We start from the raw sequence: 19,821 nt of genomic DNA, 5'->3' as shown, positions 1-19,821 counted from the left end.
ATCATCACTTGAGGAGTTTCCATGGAAGCTAGTGCTTTCCTTACTATTTGATCTATTTGAGTAGTTATCCTGCTTCCAGGAACTTGAACCCTGTTTTCTTTGTCAAGAGCATTCCTTCTCCACTCAGTCTCTCTTTCTGGACACTGCTGGATAAAGTGGTGAGGACTTCACATCTGTGGCATACCTCAGAGTTCCCCCTATCAGGTGCTCTTGAATTTGAGCTGCTACCTCTGTTTTAGAGCCCTTCTCTCCTGATAATCCTTTGGAACCTCCAGGTTAGCATATCTTCTTCATCAACATCTTGATTCTGGGTGGCTTTAAGGACCAGGTTCACTTCCTTTCTTGGTGGAGCATTCTTCTGATTTTGGAATTTCTTCATTTCAAAGGTCTTCAAGTTTCTCACGACTTCATCTATAACATTGTCTCCAAATATTGCCTCCATTATTGTATTGACCTTGCTTTCCCAAGAGTCATGCAAGATATCTAGAAATTTTTCAATCTTCTTCCTTCAAGGGATGATCTCCAGGAGAGTTCAATTCATTACTGATGTCAATTAATCTATTCAATATCTCTTGAAGAGTTTATCATTTATTCATCTAAAAATGCTCTTATTGCCTACTGAGCAATGCAAACTTTGACTTCTTAACTTGGCTCATCCCTTGTAACACCTCGGAAGTGCCTAACTCAGATAAATCAGAAAAGTGTAGAAAGTTGCTGAAGTTTGCAACATTTACTTCCACGAGAGAAGTTCACGGACCATATAAGCTTTCACGGTCCGTGGAAGCCAACTTCAGGGGTAGTTGGGTCTTTTCCTACTCTTTTAATTCCTATACTATGTCGTTTTGGGATTATTTTGGAGACTATAACTGATTCTTAAGACCCCTAACCTCCTTATTCTCTCATTCACTCAAAATCAAATTCTTCTCCCCGAAGCTTCTCTCCCAAGGCATGAACAAGGATTCCAAAGGTCCAAGTCTTCTCTAATTTCACCTAGGGTTTCTATCAAGGTATGTGGAAACTTCATCAATGGGTCCTTCTTCACCCATTGAGTCCTAAAGAAACCTCTGTGAGAAATATAAGAGAAGAATATTATTGAGTTGTGTTGTTATCTACATTATTACAAAGAGACCCTATCTATAGACACTACAATATAATCCTTTACCAAGTAGGATTGTATATACCTATTTCTATTCTAACACTCCCCCTCAAGCTAGTACATACAAATCATATGTACCTAGCTTGTTACAAATGTAATTAATACGAGGACCGATGAGGGGTTGAGGGGCTTAGAGAGATATCTGTAGGTTGATCACTCGACTTCACAAAATTGACAGTCAATCTCAATGTGCGTAGTCTTCTCATGAAATATTAGATTTGAGCATAATGTCGATAAAACACAGAGTGATAAAATTACAGTGTTGAACTTCCCAAACCAAGCTTGCACAGGCTATTTCAGACCATAGAGTGACTTACGTAATCGACATACAAGTAGACTGACCTTTTCACAATGCAATAGTTGCCGAAAAGTGTTCAAAATCTAGTATAAAGTATATGGATCGTGTTGGAATCAATAGACGAGTCGATATTAAATAAGAAAGTCACTGTTAGATTTGATGGCTGAAAGTGGTCACAATCTTAAAATTAAAATTATATAGGTAGGGTTGGAATGATGGCACGACCTAACTGGAGAATAAAAATTATATAGGAAAAGTCAGATTGACGACACGATCCTATTGAAAAAGAGAAATAATATGGGTAGGGTCAAAATGATGGCACGACCCTACTGGAAAAGATAAATTATATGGGTAGGGCAATGTTTTGGACGGCGAGAGGCGACAAGGGCCTGCCACGCGGCAAGGCGAGCGGCGAGGCGCTCGCCTTTTTGAATCGAGGCTCCAATTAATACCAAAAATTAAAAATATTTAATTGCATATATAAATATCCAAAATCTCAATAGCAATAAGTCAATAACATATATTAGCAAATATTTCAATTCAAAAACTAAAAGTCTAGAACTTTAAAGACCCAATAATTCAAAAGACAATACTAGAACTCTAAAAGTCTATTCTTCTTCAAAACTATCCAACTCTTGAAGATCAACATCCTCTACATCATTATATTGCTCCTCATCTTCTTCCTCCTCATAGTCTTCATCAATTAGTGTTCGAGTCCTACTTGAAGTTGAACTTGTAGATGTAGTTTCTACTCCTTTGCCCTTGTCAAGTGCACTTGATCTTGAAGAAAGTCCCTTAAGAGGATAGATACTCTCATCAACTCCAATTGCCGTAGCAACACTACCCCAAGTAAATCATCATCCTCATATACTAGTTCATCTTCTTGATATTCGGGGAATCCAACTAACCATTCATTTGAATCATCAATGTTATCCAAGCGAATTGGATCAATGAGATCACATAACGACGTTTCAATGTTCTATTGTACTTAATGTACACTAGATCATTGAGACGCGATAGTGCAAGCCTATCCTCTTTTTGGAATGAATCTGCGCATAAGTTATAGATATTAACTAATAGATATTGATAATAATATAATATGAAAATTAGGATATAATTTTTTTACTTACGTGTTCAAACACACTCCAATTTCGCTCACATCCGGATGAGCTACAAGTTAGGCTTAATACTTTCATGGCAAACTTTTGCAAGCTTGGTGTTTCACTACCAAATAGTGACCACCATTCAACTATAATAAAATAAATTTAAAGGTTAATGAGTATAAATAAGTCAAATAATTTAAGTAAGAGCTAAATCAACTCACTTACTCGGTGACCTTGTGTCTCTAGCTCTTTTAGCCTGACCATAACCAAATAGTCCATCCGCCATTTTGTACCTAGGAAGCTCAGCGACTAGTAAATCTTGTATTGCTGTATCGGGGATCATCTTCTCAATACATGCATAATACTCAGTCCACAGACTCTGTAGTAAAGTTCCCTCTTCTTGAGCTTTATAGTACAATCCTGGGTTCAAAACATGACCTGCAGCATGCAAAGGCCGATGGAGTTGGTCTGACCACCTTGCATCAATAATTTCAAACACTTTCTCATATTGCTTCTTAACTCCACGAAAACCCCGTGCAATAGTTTCTTTGGCTCTATCCATTGTTTCATAAATATAGCCCATTGGTGGTTTTTTCTCCCCATCCACCAAACGAAGCACTTTTGTCAAAGGACCACAAACTGTAAGTGCTCGAACAACATCATTCCAAAAGTGGGCAGAAATAATAAGATTGGCAACTTCTTTCCCCAAAGTTTCCTTTGCAAATTTACTTGAAGTCCATTCGGTTGAGAGGACTAAAGTTCTCAAGTTTTTTCTTTGTATGTACATAGCTCTCAAAGTCAAGAAGGCCGTTGCAAATCTTGTCTTGGCCGGTTTCACCAAATTTCTTTCCTTGGTGAATTTTCTCATCAAGTTTAACAACAATGGCCTTTGACTAATGTAAGAATGGATTCTGATGGCCTTCTTAAAAATTGTTAAAGTAAGATTATATTAATTAGTAGCTAATGAGTATTAAAATTGACTAGAAAGAAAGTTAGAGGATAGGAGTGTGATATTACCGGAAGCATATGGCTTAACCTTGAATATGTCACCAACCATCAAGTTGATGCAATGAGCGGCACATGGAGTCCAATAAATGTGTGGGTACACATCCATCATCATGCTTCCCGCTTTAACATTCTCACTAGCATTATCGGTGACAATTTGTACAACATTTTCCGGTCCAATTCTTTCAACAGTGCTTTCAAAGAACTTGTACATTTTGGTGGAATCGGTAGATTCACTGTTAGCATCAACAGAACCAAGAAATACACTACCGATTGGAGAATTCACCAAAATATTGATGATGATTTTACCATTTCGTGCCGTCCATTTGTCCATCATAATGGAACATCCAAACTTTGTCCATTGCACTTTATGCTCATCAACAATTTTTTCCACTTTCTCCACCTCTTTTTTTAGGTGAGTAACTCTAACTTCATGGAATGTAGGAGGCTTTGTTTACATCCCTACTCTATTCAAATAGGGCAAAACGTCGCGGTGACTCAAAAAATAATGAATTAATTTAATTTTAAAAGAATTTCAAGAATAAACGAATTTTAAAGGAGTCGCCACCTAATTTTAGAAAAAAACTAGGAAACCATTAAGTGATCTACGAAACCAAGATTCTAGGTAAGGAGTTCAAGTTATTTCGAAGGGAAAGTGTTAGGCATCCTTTGAAATCCACAACTGTGGGTCTCGACTGAATTTATTTTTTCAAATTGAGGAGGAGGTAAAAATAGTATACAAATATAACAAAGATGCAATATACACAAGTAATAAAACAAACAAGTAATATGAGAAACAACATAATATTTGCCTATCGTCAATAATATACACAATAAATAATAAAACAATATAATTTGAACTTTGTTCGAATAGCTCTAATGCGAAGCAACTCTGAGTACCTGTAAAGACACTTAGTAAAAGTGTTAGTACTAAATAAATATGAATAAAAATAAATAAATTAATAATAACTTAAAAATAAAAACCCGTCTTATTAACATGGGAGGCCTTGGAAATCGACGGTAATTTCTTCATCGGCCAATTTTAGCAAACAATACATATAAACTTAAACTAAATTTCCGCCTTTTACAATGTAGAGGCCTCCAAAATCGACGGAGAGATTTTCTCATTGGCCATTTTGAACTCGTAATTTCCAAGCATAAAATTATATGAAATTAACAAAATGAGATGAAAATAATACATGTAAAAAATAAAAAATTAAAAACCAAATGAGAACAACAGTACAAAGTAATAGAAACGAATAACAACAAAACAAAATAAAATAATAATAATAAGAAGAATGATCAAATAGCAAAAACATAGTTGCTTAAATTTTTAGTAAAAGTGCACACAATCATGAATCAAAAGCGACTACACATACCAAAAATAGAACAATAATGAATAAATAAAGCAAATGTAAGCTCAAAGCAATTGACAAACTAAAGATAAAATAAAGTAAAACAATCATATATATATATCAATAGTCAACGGTAACAACTGTAATTAAGGAAATCAAATAAAGTAATTAAGAAAGAGTAGCGCCAGTCTGTAAATAGGCCATTTATAATTCAAACATCACTGGCAAAAAAGAAAGAAAAAAAAATGAAAATACTCAAAATGAACAAATCAAACCCATTATTAAAATAATCAACAGATAACACAAATAGTAACTAAACTTGAACTAAAATATAAAGATAAAAGATGGCCGGAGTTTGAACCCTTCCGGCCAGATCTAAAAAGAGGAACGAAGTGAAAAACGTTACCGGAGATGGAGCCACACCGGTGGTTGCCGGTTGTTGTTGTTGTTGCTATTGTTGGAAACGACTGAAGCTTTGAGCTTAGTCGGAGTTATTTGGTGGAGATGTTGGATTGAAGCTGCTGGTCGCAGCAAAAATGGTCTGGTTCCTCGAGCTTCGAGCTCACTGGTGTGCTTGATTTCTAGTGATTTGGAGTTGATTTTGGGTTGTTGTTCGCCGGTCGTCTTCTCCGGTGTGTTTGGCTTCAAGTTCACTGACGGGGCCCTGGTGTTCTGCTGGTTCTTGGAGCTTGAGGACTGGTTGAAGCCAAAACACCTGTAAAAAAAAAGAAGAAAACGTGAAAGGGGAAGGGGAAGGGGACTGGTCGCGTCCTGGGTCTGCTTTGCTCCGATTCATCGGAGTTTAAAACTCCTCACCGGAGCTCCTGGTTGCAGCGAACAAGGGGAAAAGCAGGGGGTTTTAGGGGTGGTTGTGGGGTCTGGTTTGCTGGAGGTCTGGTGGTGTTTGTTTGTGAGCTCGAAGCTCGTTGGCTATCTCACCGGTGGGGCCATGGTGGTTTGCTGGTGAGGCGGTGGTTTCTGGACTGGTTCACTGGAAAAAGAATAGGAAAATGGGAGAGATGTGAGCAATGGTAAGGGGAGAAGGAAGAAGGGTTTCTGTGTGGTCTGAGAAAATGGAGAAACTGGGTAGGGTTTCAATTGCCGGAGCTTTGCTGGATTTCGGGGTGGTGGCGGCTGGAAAGTTTTTTTTTTTTGAGAAGAAAAAAATTAGGGTTTCTATCTGAAATTGTTTTTCTCAATGTCCAAAATATTATCCACCATCCTTGATCTAATGAATAAGCCATTGTTTATATAGAAAATAAAAAATTACCTATAGTACAGTACCATTCTTTTAAAATTGTGCGCCAAAATCACTAGCTTTTAAAAATATCTGTGCATGAAATCTTATCCATATTCGAATGAATTTCTAGGTTGTGCAAAATATCAAAATTAATATTAACAAATACAACAAATAAAATGATTATTAAAAAGTATAATGAACGTAGCTAATGACATGTAAAAAATGCAATTTATCAGAACTAATGATTTAATCAAAATGAATAAATATTTGAACGTAGTCAACTGGTTGTGAGAAGAAATAATGTAATTAAAATTAACTGATAAAAAAAATATCCTAAATTTTGATAAATAAGGATAGTTATCGATAAACTTATTTAAAATTATAAAAAATGTATTTTGAACTATTAAATAAATAAAACTTAAAAGTTACGAATTTTAAAAATGTTAGGCCAAAATTGGGTGTCAACAGGCTTCATTCCGGGGTCATGTAGTCCTACTGTCTCAATAAATTTATCAAATGATTTGTGATTGACACTATTAAAAGGGAACCCCGCATCATACATCCATATTGCAAAAGCACTTACCGCACTCTCTCTTAGAATTTTCTTTGTTTCATCAATTCCTCCTTTTTCAAAGCCTCCTTTTTTTTTTGAAACTAGTAACATTTGTATTTCATTTAGTACTTAGGTAGTACTGAAAAACCATATTTACAAAAGCAGAAAGGAAGTATAATCTATCCAAAAACTGAACCAAATCTAAATGGATCCTAAAACATCTATGATTGACTCAGTTTCATTGGAGTAGACATTTGTACACCAAAAGCAGAACAAAATACACTTAAGCTTTACTGCTTGCAAGTTGCTGTTCCTATTCTCAAAACATCTCTCGTTTCTCTCCCTCCATATAGTCCACCAAATACTAGCAGGGATCATCCTCCATCTTTCTCTGTTTGTAGCCCCAACTCCAGCCATCTCCCAACTGAATAGAGTCTCATCAATCTTGCTAGGCATACACCAAGATATGCCTCTGAGATTAAGGAAAATCTGCAACAGCTGCTCAGTAAAGTTGCAATGTAAGAAGAGATGTCTCACTGTCTCATTAGCCTTACCACATAAGGAACATCTGTTGCATAGAGAGATTCCTCTCTTGGCCACATTATCCAATGTCAAAACTGCTTCATTGGCTAGTAGCCATGTAAAGCATGCCACTTTGTGTGGCACTTTGATCCTCCAGATTTGCTTCCAAGGCCATTTGAAGTCTTGAATGCCACCAGGACTTATCTATTTGTATCCTACTTTCACCTTGTAACTACATTTGTTGTGCCCCTGCCACCATAAATAATCCTCGCCTATTTGTATACCTTGAAAATTCTCCAGAACCTTAAACAATTCAAGTATTCTGGGAATTTCCCAGTCATTCAGATTTCTTCTGAGGATCAGATCCCAGCCTTGTTGTGGCCACATTTCAGTGACAGTCTTCTGTTGGTGTTGAGCCAAAGTAAATCAAAACCTCCTTTTTGTGTTGATTTCTGCGGAAAATAGAGATTCATAGGGCCTTTCGGCACATTCCGCACGGTGGATGATGCATCTCCACTAGAAGATATCTTTGGAGTTTTGGAGGGAGGCATCATTTCCGCATATTCATCATCAAGATCATCAATATCAATATACTCTTCCGGCTGCCTCACTTGAAATTTGGGATTATTAGCGATTTTATTTTGCATATAAGCCCTTACTTCTTCTCTAATCGCCTAATCGCCGACGGACAAGCTGTACATTGTTTAACATTCTTGAAACTACCCACTAAATGTTGCTTGTGTTGAGTTATTCCACCATTAAAAGTACTCCCACAAAAGTTACAATTAACCGAATCTTTCGTTGCTCCTTGAGTACCATAATTACATCCAATGTCCCTCTTTTTGCTAGCATCCGCCATTGAATTCAGTCAATTCACTGTTTATGGACAAATGAATAAATAATTATAGAAGAATTAATTTTTTTAAATAAATTATAGGCAGTAAGCAGTGACAGTGAACTGTGAACAATAAAACAGAGGAAAAAAACAGAGCAGTGAAGGCAGCAAGCTACTATATCTCAAAAAGAAAGAAGAAAGAGAAAAGAAGAAGAGGACTGAACTCTGAAGAGAAGAAACAAAAAAAGAAGACAAGAAGAAATCTGAAGAAGAAGAAGAACTGAAAAGAAGAAGAAAAAAAAGAGGTATACCTGGCAGCAACTTGTGCGATGAAGGAGGAGAAGAGACGCGAGGGGACGAGGAGCAGCAACTCGAGCGACTGAAGGTGGAGAAGAGATCGCAAGGAGTTGAAAATAGAAAAAAAAAACCCTAATTTTGACTAATATTATTAAGTCAAATCTTTTTAAAAATTTAAAAACCAAAATGGCGCCGCCATTTACGTCGCCTTTTTGATATCGCCATGCCTCAGTGTAGAATGGCGAGAATGGCTTGCCTCGCCTTGCCATATCGCCTTTGGCGAATGGCGCTTGACATTCATAACACTGGGGTAGGGTCAGAATTATGGCACAACCTTACGCAAATCAAATTTGAGGAGTCACCAAAAAGACAAATGGAACTATGCAAATCAAATCGAGTCACCAAAAAGACACACGGAGCTATGCAACTCAGATATGAGAAAGTAGTTTGGAAAATTCCACGGTACTATGCAAATTAAATATGAAAAGTAGTCATGCATAGTGCTATACAAATCAGATATGCAAAAAAAGTATTCACCAGAAGGATGGCACGGTGCTACACAAATTAAATATGAAAAAAAGTAGTCATCGAAAAGATGGATGGTGCTACACAAATTAAATATGAAAAAAATTAGTCATCGAAAAGATGGACGGTGCTACACAAACTAAATATAAAAAAATAATCACCAGAAAAGATACACGACGGACCCAACTTTTGCTAACATAATCATTGGCCAAACGGGCGACATATATGGGTAATAACCGCCCGCCGACAACGGAAGCTCTTTGATTGTTTATCAAGATCGTAGAGGCTCTGGTACCATGTGAGAAATATAAGAGAAGAATATTATTGAATTGTGTTGTTATCTACATTATTACGTAGAGACTCTATTTATAGATACTACAATACAATACAATCCTTTACCATTTACTACTATTTACTACTTCTATTTACTAGTCCTATTCTAAGTAGGATTATATATACCTATTCCTATTCTAACAACCTCAATTTCTCCAATTTATGATTCTTCTCCAATTATAGGGTTTCATGATTTCTTATGGGTTCTAATTGAATTTCAGTTTATTCTTTATGATTGATCTTATTATGCATGATTTGATCATAATTCAATGTTTTCAAAGGTATATTCATGAACCCAAGCTATGTAAGTATTTTTATGATCACGAGTCCTGTCTAAGCTATGTCTGTATGCATGCATTATGGTATGAAGGTTTTCATGAATTAAGGATGCTTTCATATAAAGTATCATTCAGTTTATATGATTATCATGCTTTAGATGCTTTAGGATAAAGTCTCTCAGATTATGTTATGTATCATAATTTTAAGGAACTATAATTATTAAATTCTCCATGAATGATTCAGTATTATCAGATTCTTACTGTTTCTATGATTATGCATGTTTTCCGTTGGGAGGTTACTTAGCATCGAGTGGACCTTGGGATGAAGGCTCACCTGTTAGTAGAGGCATGAGACCTTTACTAACAATCCCTTTGTCCCAAAACAACGTGGCCCCATAGGACTAAGTCTTTATAGACTTTTGCTAGTGGATCCAACTTATCTCAGGCTCGTGGTCCTTATCTTGGCAAGTAGGACACTCTCTTTTCGGTGTGTGAGCAGTACACTAAACTCCATGGTGTAGTTCACATGGTTTATATCGGTTAACAGTATCTCCCACATATGTTATGATTTTCAGAATATTGCATGATCTTGTACTATGTTTTCAGAATCAGTTCATTAGTTTTCATATTATGTTTACTTGGTCATTGCATTGCCATGTTTTACAAACTTATCATGTTATAATATCATGTTTATGCATTTTCCCATATTTAGTACATTCCGAGCACTAGTCGCATACTGTCTTCCTATATTGCTTCATAATATAGGTTCTGATGCATCTTATCAAGTGCGTGGTTAGTACAAACTCTTATCAGCTTAGCACTATTTTGGTGAGACCTCATGGTTCGGGGACATACCACTTATAAGTCCTTATGTTCATTCAAACTTTACTCTCAGTTTCAGATTATTCGAGTGATCTAGAGACTTGTCCTAGCAGCTCACTTATGTTAGAGGCTATTTCAGACATTAGTATTTTAGCACATGTGTCTTGTACTCGGATCTCTCTTTTATGCTATGTCTAGGCATTTGAGACTTTATTCCGCTTTTCATGTTATTTCAGTTATGCCTATTATCTCAGGGTCATGCTATGTCATGTGGTTAGCTTGGGGTCACTCGTGGCTCTAAGTACCATGTCATGTCTAGGGGGTAGTCTTGGGTCGTGACATCCCTTCATGTGTAGTTTGTGTGAGAAATATAGGAAAATAATATTATTGAATTGTTGTTGTAATAATTACATAGAGAACCCTATTTATAGACACTATATAATACAATTCCTTACCAAATAGGAGACTATAAACTATTCCTAGTTTGTGTAGGATTGTGTTTTCCTATTCTATTCTAACACTCCCCCTCAAGCTGGTGCATACAAATTATATGTACCTAGCTTGTTACAAATGTAATTAATACGAGGACCGGTAAGAGACTTGGTGAAGATATCTGCAAGTTGATCATTTGACTTCACAAATTTGGTAACAATATCTCCTGAGAGTATCTTTTCTCTTACAAAGTGACAATCAATCTCAATGTGCTTAGTCCTCTCATGAAACACTGGATTTGATGCGATATGAAGGGCCGCTTGATTATCACACACAAGTTCCATATGACCGGTTTCTCCAAACTTCAGTTCTCCAAGCAACTGTTTGATCCAAACTAGCTCACAAGTTGCTACAACCATTGCTCGATATTCTGCTTCTGCACTGGATCGAGCAACCACACTTTGTTTCTTACTCTTCCATGACACCAAATTACCTCCAACTAAGACACAATATCCGGATGTAGAACGTCTATCAAAGGGTGATCCTGCCCAATCAGCGTCTGTATATCCGGTGATATGCTCATGGCCTTGATCCTCGAAGAGTAGTCCTTTACCAGAAGCTGACTTTATATATCGCAGAATACGAACAACTGCATCCCAATGACTATCACAAGGAGAAGTCATAAACTGACTTACAACACTCACAGGAAAAGAGATGTCCGGTCTAGTCACAGTGAGGTAATTCAACTTTCCAACCAACCGTCTATACCTTTCAGGATTACTGAGTTGCTCCCCCAGTCCTGGAAGGAGTTTAACATTCTGATCCATAGGAGTGTCAATGGGTTTACATCCCATCATTCCTGTCTCCTCAAGAATGTCTAAAGCATACTTGCGTTGAGAAATAACAATACCTGATCTAGACTGAGCAACCTCAATACCAAGAAAATACTTCAATCTGCCAAGGTCTTTAGTTTGGAAATGCTGAAAGAGATACTGCTTCAAATTAGCGATACCAACTTGATCATTGCCGGTGATAACGATATCATCAACGTAAACAACCAAATAAATACAGAGATTTGGTGCTGAATGCCGATAAAACACAGAGTGATCAGCGCCACTACGAGTCATGCCAAACTTCTGAATTACTGTGTTGAACTTTCCAAACCAAGCTCGAGGAGACTGTTTTAGACCATATAGTGACCGACGCAATCGACATACAAGGCTTCTAGACTCCCCCTGAGCAACAAAACCAGGTGGTTGCTCCATATAGACTTCTTCCTCAAGATCACCATGCAGAAAAGCATTCTTAATGTCCAACTGATGAAGAGGCCAATGACGAACGGCCGCCATAGATAGAAAAAGACGGACTGATGCTATTTTGGCCACAGGAGCGAAAGTGTCACTATAATCTAGCCCAAATATCTGAGTATACCCTTTAGCAACAAGGCGAGCCTTAAGCCGATCGACTTGACCATCTGGACCAATTTTGACCGCATAAACCCAACGACAACCAACAATAGACTTACCTGTAGGAAGGGAAACAAGCTCCCAAGTACCACTCGAATGTAAAGCAGACATCTCATCAATCATAGCCTGCCTCCATCCAGAATGAGAAAGTGCTTCTCCTGTAGTCTTAGGGATGGAAATAGAGGACACAGATGATACAAAGGCATAATGGAGTGAAGATAAACGATGATAACTCAAGAAAGTATAATGGGGATTAGTATTTCGAGTAGATCGTATACCTTTTTGAAGTGCAATCGATTGGCTAGCAGGGGGCAAGGCCATAGTGGGAGCAGGGTCTGGCGCATGACATGAATCATTTGAGACTATTGCTGGATGTGGACGTCGATGATAAATTAGGAGTGGTGGCACTATAACTGGAGATGGAGAAGATACCGTAGGTCCCTCAAAAGTCGGTACAGGTAAGACCTGAGGTATGGGTAAGACCTCAGAGATATCAAGATGATCAGAAGATGTGTAGTAAGGTTGAGATTCAAAAAATGTTACATCGGCAGACATAAAATATCGGCGGAGATCTTGTGAATAGCAACGATACCCTTTTTGAACTCGAGAGTAACCAAGAAAGACACATTTAAGAGCACGAGGGGCTAATTTATCTTTTCTTGGGGCTAAGTTATGAACAAAGCATGTGCTCCCAAATACACGAGGCGGGATAGAATAGAGATGTGACTGTGGATATAGTATGGAATGTAGAACCTGGTTCGAAATAGAAGATAAGGGAATTCTATTAATTAAATAACAAGATGAAAGGACTGCATCACCCCAAAAACGCAGCGGAACATAGGATTCAATGAGGAGAGTGCAAGCAGTCTCAATGAGATGCCTATTCTTTCTTTTCGCTACACCATTTTATTGAGGAGTGTATGGACAAGATGTTTGGTGAATAATTCTTTGGTGAGACATAAACTCCTGAAACTGGGATGATAAGTATTCTAAGGCATTATCACTACGAAAAGTACGAATAGAAACACCAAACTGATTTTTTATTTCAGTAAAGAAACTTTTGAATATAGAAAATAACTCAGAACGATCTTTCATTAAGAAAACCCAAGTACATTTCGAATAATCATCAATGAAACTAACAAAATAACGAAATCCTAAGGTGGAACTGACTCTAATAGGACCCCAAACATCATAATGAACTAATGAAAAAATAGACTCTGAACGACCCTCAGTACCATGTGAAAATGTGGCACGAGTGTGTTTCCCAAGTTGACACGACTCACAATCTAATTTGGACAAACTAGATAAACTAGGCACCATCTGTTGCAGTTTAGATAGACTCGGATGTCCCAAACGTTTGTGAATGAGGTCCGGAGGATCTGTAACAGAGCATGCTGTGAAGGAATTTGAAGAGGTAAGATAGTAAAGGCCTTGTGATTCATGTCCTGTGCCAATCATCTGTCCCGTACTGCGGTCCTGCATGAGAAAAAAATCATCAAAAAAGGTTATGCCACAATGTAGGGCACGTGTCAAACGACTAACAGATGCCAGATTAAAAGGGGAACCAGGGACATAAAGAACAGAGTCTAGAGTGACAGAAGATAAGAGTGTGGCTTTTCCAACCCCTTTTGGTTTTGTTTGTATCCCATTGGCCAAAGTAATAGCAGGAAGAGATTGTGAATAAACAATATCTGACAGAAGTGATTTGTTACGAGAAACATGATCAGAAGCGCCCGAGTCCATGACCCATGATCCATGAGTATTAGACTGTGAAACACAAGCAAAAGAATTACCCGCAACAACATCATGTTGAACAACCGAAGCTACTTGTGGAGACATTTGCTTACTTGCTCGATATTGAAGGAACTCATCATATTTTGATTGAGCAATATGAGCATTATGGGATGGTCGATCAGGTGGAGCAACAAATGCTTCTTGTGAAGATGTATGCTTACTTGCACGATTACGAAGGAACTCATTATATTCCTTTAGAGTAGCAGGATCATAACTGGGTGGTGGACCATGCAAATTATGACATGTCACGAGTGTGTCCAGACTTATGACAATAACTACACTTGGATCGAGGTTTTCCAAGACGACCTCCTCCTCGTCGATTCTCCATAGATTGATATACTCGTTTTTCTATAGTTTGAGATGCGAGAGCAGAGGAATCAAAGGTCGGTGATGAAACTACTTTGTGGCTGGGAGGCGCAGCAATACGAAGTAGACGAGAGAATAATTCATCAACTGTAGGAATTGTAGGACTAGCTAAAATCTGATCACGCACTGAATCATGGTCAGTAGAGAGTCCAACAAGTGTAAGAACTAGAAACAACGTCTGTCTGTGTTCTTGTTGTTTGTCCACATTTTTAGTGATTGGCATCAACGTGTCAAATTCCTCCATGACTGATTGTACCTGACCCAAGTAAGTAGACATATCGGATTCTTGTTTCTTTAAGCTAGTCATTCTAGATATCACATCATAGAATCGAGATATATCATTAGTATATAAAACACGAGCCTTTTCCCAAACTGAATAACATGTTTGGGATGAGCGAAACAAGGGCATCAACTTGGAATCGATAGATCGCCATAGGAGACTACATAATTGAGCATCAACCTTCTCCCATTGTGCTTTGACGTTATTAGCCGTCTCACTAGCCTTTGCCTTTTCATCTACCACACAAGTATTGTTGGTTAAGTGATCATGAACGCCTTGCCCCTTGCACCATAACTCAACCGAGGAAGCCCAGGCTAAATAGTTTGAGCTTCCCATTAATGGTTCTGAAGTGATCATAGCACTTGAACTACCTATATTCTTGGAGCCAAAAATATCAATCCCTAAAGACATATTATGAATTTAGAGAGAGGAAAAAAAATAAAAAAATTAAGGTTGGTCCTGGTCAGAATCTGGAAAAAAAGGGTGCCCGAAACTAGGTCGGAATAAGAAAATAAATATACAGTCTGCCTTGGAATGGAGAGGCGACCGCAATGAAAAAAAAAAAAATTGGTCGAAAAACTGGCCGGAACAGGTCTCACGCGCCGGTGCGTGGATCTGTCAACTCGCCGGAGAAATTCTTCCGGCGGCGCGTGTAGCACTGGTTTCCGGCGGGGATGATTGGGGTTTGCTCGCTGGGAAGTTCCTCAGCTAGTGGTGGTGTTAGTTTTTGAAAAACAGTGACGGAAAATATTAAATACCTGGACAGCCACTAGATTACCGGAAAAAAAAAAAAAAAAAAAAACTGTGCGATTTTTTTCTCTCACAATTGCTCTGATACCATGTGAGAAATATAGGAAAAGAATATTATTGAATTGTTGTTGTAATAATTACATAGAGAACCCTATTTATAGACACTATATAATACAATTCCTTACCAAATAGGAGACTATAAACTATTCCTAGTTTGTGTAGGATTGTGTTTTCCTATTCTATTCTAACAGTTTGCAATGTATTACATACTTTTTTTGCATTATTGCATGAAGACTGACTATACTCATCAGGTCCAAAGCCACAAATAAGAACCTTTTTGGCTTTGACATTATTTTGGACTGCCTTGATGTCTTCATTAGTGAACTCATCCCTTGTCTTGGGACCAGTTTCTCTCCTGTTGTCATCCTTGGCCATTGAGATTTTTGGACCTTGTTCAATAATATTCCATGGCTCTAGGTCCTCTCCAACAATAAAGTCCTGCATCCCGACCTTCCACCAACCGTAATATTTTCCATTGAAGGATGGTGGCCTTGTGGTCGATTGTCCTTGAACTCATGGTAGTGCAGCCATCTTTAGTCTTTCAAGGTGTTAGCCTTTTGAAAGAACCTGCTTTCGTACTAATTGTTATTTTATGTTTTCACTTATGTATTGAATAAGCAGGTTCTTCAGTTACTATTCAAGAAGTAAATGTGGAACAAATAATCAAAACAATGGTTTTTACATGGAGAACTTCTCGCTCCCGGGAGTCAACAGCCATGACCTACCCCGTCGGCTTTTCTCCCAACTTTCCACTAAATTTGTTACTTTTTAGGCTACAACTTTATAATCAAGGGACTGCTTCATAGACCTTTCCCCTCTACAAATCTCCTAATTGTAGCTACTTGTTTCTATACTCTACCAGTCTTGAACACCCTTACAATTCAAACACCTAATACAAATTTTCTATGAATGTAAAAGTTTACAATTTAAGCTCAAAGAATCAAACTTGAGTAACTGTAATGATAAATCTTGATGGGAATTCTTCACGCTGCAAGTTGACTCTTTCTGATACGAAGTCACTCAGAATAAATTCTCTCTTTAGGTGTTCTCTTCTTGCTGTGTGGTTGTCTTCAATAGCATTAATGCAATGCTTTGTATAGGAGTAGGAATGACCGCTTCTTGTTCTCCTAATCCTTGAAGAATAAGTTAAAGAATCGAAGAACCTAATCCAAGTTTGATTTGGTTTCCATTTGTGCGTCGGCCTCTTTGTTTTCTCCTATTTTTGATGCACTTTCCATGTGTGCAAATATGGTAAAATTTCCATCTTGATTTCTTGTTTTTTTAATTCATGTGATTTAGCCGAAATCCCAATTCCTCAAGGAATCCTTCATACACTTAGAATCTGCTTTGCGCCTGATCAACAGTTTTCAGTTGTCTACTGTGAATGACCTGGTTTCTTCACTTCTCGCAGTGTACTTATATAGTTAGCTCTTGCATTAGACATGTTAAGGAATTGATTCTTCAGTAGTTGTTTGTCATAAACAATACCTCTTTCTTATTTGAGACGTGTAACATCTGGTTCTAGCATCATGTTTGTTATTCTTGTTAATCATCAAAACTCCATATGTGGTTCCTAGCTCAACAGATATATTGACGAGTACCTACTCTACGTACAATTTAGAAACTGTCTCCATTTATCATATCCAACGGGTTCGTACATGTTCCCTGTTCTCTTTCCAATTCATATTGTGCAAATTCCAAGTCTCCTTTCTTTTATTTACTTTTTTTCTTTTAATTTATGCGGTTGATTCTCTTATTTATCAATGAAATTTAAGTTTTCTGCTGTACAACACAGCTGAAACATTTTTGACAACTTCCAGTTGCAGTATTTTTTTTTAAATGAATAAACACTTGTGGTTTCATGTTATAATAAATTTTTAAATATATATAATTCTACAAAGATTTACTAGTCAACAATAAAAGCAACTAATTATTTTTTACTATAATTCTCTTTTATATGAAAAAAAAAAAAAACACTATAATTTTTACTAATTATTTTTATATGCTTTCTCAAAAATAATTCTCTTTTATATGGTGTGAACAATCTTTTCACATTGAGTATAGATTATTAATTTTTGCAAAATTTGGACAAGACCGAAGAAGTATTACTCTTTACTCTTAGTTTCCAACTCTTCTTGCCTTGTTCCATCTTGGAATTGCTTGGACTTTATTGTTGTGGTATTCTTTCTTTTTTTCCCCACAAAACTGATTTGATTGCCATTGAAATCTGATTACATATGAAGGAGGGCTAGGCCTAGCCTTCTATAGAAGATGTATACATATGACAGAAACCAAAAAAGTTGGCCCAAAACAGTGGGAAAGGAAAAGCTTCAAGGAGGCTCATATTGGAGCCTTCTCGATTTTCTCATCTCGACTCGAAATGATGGGAATTGTCATCTTTCGGTAGTTAGCAATCCTCTGATGGCAGTTGGTAAGTCTCTATACTGTATATATACCTTAATTACATCAGTGTTATGCCTCATTGAAGCCAGTTTGTCCACTACTTTGTTAGCTTCTCTAAATCAGTGCCTAGTAATCACTCCATGGTCTATTACTTATTTCTTTATCTGTACAGGAAGCAAAATAGAACTAATATAATAATGTTACTGAGAATTTTCTTCATGCAGATGATCACTTCGTTTTTCTTTAATATGCATCTTAATTAACTTGCTGGACTTTTCTATGTAGTTCTAACTAGGAATAACTGATGGTTGAAGTATCACAGGACCAAAGTCGTGCTCTGGATATGATCCAGAATGACCCAGAGCTCTCTAGCCTGATGTTGGTCCAGGCACCCCTTGTTGATGTAGAGATCAGAGGTGTTCCAGCTCTTCAGTTTTTAGGGGACATTGTCTGGAAATAAAGAAAAAGAACATGACACTGCATCAGCTAATCAGATACATTCTTGTAAGTTGTATTGACTATCCATTTCGTGTGATTTGTCCTGTTCACCCATGACGTTAAAATGTTACTCTAGAAGTTCAGGCAGTAACCTTTAGATAATCTCCTCTGCAGCTTACCTTAGTTGTCTCTGGGGATTATTGTTAATTTGACACAGCACTATTGCATTGGGTCTTGTCCTTTTATTCTTTCTTTGAGATGACTGAGTGGACATTTCTTTTATTTGTTATATGTATAAACAAAGTATTAACTCAATGATGATATCCTGGAATTGTGATGGAAGTGTCAAATGGATGCGCATATGCTACAGCCTTATCATTTCTTTTGCTAATGTTTGTTTTATTATAATCTGCATTTATACAAGCTTCTTTTTCTGAATGATACAGATGTTTCCAGTCACATTTGCCAACAAACTGCATTGATGGACTATGAGCACCCAAGTCTTTTGATGGTTTTGCTCTAACTAGTGAACACAAATACATGCGATACTCGTGTTATTTTACTAAGGTACAGGAAAATACAAAGTGGGAGTTGTTGAGATGAGTCAACAAAAATTGGGCTGAAAGAATTATTTGTTTTCATATTAGTGACTTGACATTTGAAATAAAAAAGAACATGGCAAAGCGCTAGTGAAACAAGTAAACTGGATGTCAATCTCCCTTTTATTTTCTTTTTCTTTTTTGCGGACATAGTGAACTTGTTTTGTTGTATAAAATGGGTTGTACGATGCTTTGTATTTTGTGGATTTCGAAACTGCTAAGAAAAGGCTTGTGACTGTGCGTATATAGATATGCTTCTGCCTTTATGTTCTGTTAAACTTGGTATACTAGATTTTTCTAGTTCTAATAAATAAGTAAAATATACTACAACGCTTGCTTTACACCCTAGACCCCTCTCCCCTCTGCCTCAGTTTTTTGTCGAAAGGCATTACTGTAACTTATGACTCGGTTGACTGAGAGAGAGTTCTCTTTTGCGTTGTTTGAATATAGTAAAATTTATTGAAAATTGTTTTTGGGTCTGGAGATCATTTCATTAAAATCAAACAAATGGTGGAAGCCCAGTCTATACAAAAAGAAAGGATAGCAATGATCTGGCCCAAAATTAGACTCGATCCAAAACAAGGAATACGAAAGATTTACTAAACAAAACAAATATCTGAGCTTTGTACTAGCGTATTTGGTACTCTCTTCTTCTCCTCGCCTCCACTGTTTGAAAATGTTTCCACCACAGGTGAGCTTGCATCTTTTTCTTCTCCTCTAGTGGGTTTCCTTCCATTTTGATCCCTATTTGTTTAGCTATTGGCTTTGTCTATCGTGTTCACTCTCACTTGGTGAGTGTTCTTCCATCATCTCCCTCTCTTTTTCCTTCCTTTGAGATGATGTTTCACATTTCTTCTTGGGTGGTCGTGTTTGTTACTACAAGGGACGGTAGAAACACTTCATTCCAGCTC

General features: G+C 37.2%; 1 protein-coding gene and 1 long non-coding RNA gene across 3 annotated transcripts in view; both read left to right on the top strand.

Moving 5' to 3' along the window:
• LOC125821030 (ATPase GET3B-like) overlaps positions 1–18,404 on the top strand; it is a 37,022-nt gene extending 18,618 nt beyond the window's left edge. Inside the window, exon 10 of one of the 2 annotated variants that reach the window (XM_049500459.1) lies at positions 18,196–18,404. In XM_049500459.1, the coding sequence (XP_049356416.1) occupies positions 18,196–18,333 (138 nt within the window). In that variant the 3' untranslated portion in view covers positions 18,334–18,404. The remainder of the gene's footprint in view (positions 1–18,195) is intronic. The other variant, XM_049500458.1, reaches the window with a different exon arrangement.
• Positions 18,405–18,738: 334 nt separating this feature from the next.
• Positions 18,739–19,188, top strand: LOC125821039 (uncharacterized). Its single transcript, XR_007442554.1, has 2 exons — positions 18,739–18,822; positions 18,959–19,188. It is a non-coding gene; the product is annotated as an uncharacterized LOC125821039 (long non-coding RNA).
• Positions 19,189–19,821: the final 633 nt, after the last annotated feature.

The sequence above is a fragment of the Solanum verrucosum genome, unplaced genomic scaffold (genome assembly GCF_900185275.1).
Source record: "Solanum verrucosum unplaced genomic scaffold, falcon-dt-bn FXZP01000050.1, whole genome shotgun sequence".
NCBI classification, from domain to species: Eukaryota; Viridiplantae; Streptophyta; class Magnoliopsida; order Solanales; family Solanaceae; genus Solanum; species Solanum verrucosum.
The sequence above is the reverse complement of the archived record's forward strand: the minus strand, read 5'-3'. Positions and strand labels throughout refer to the sequence as shown.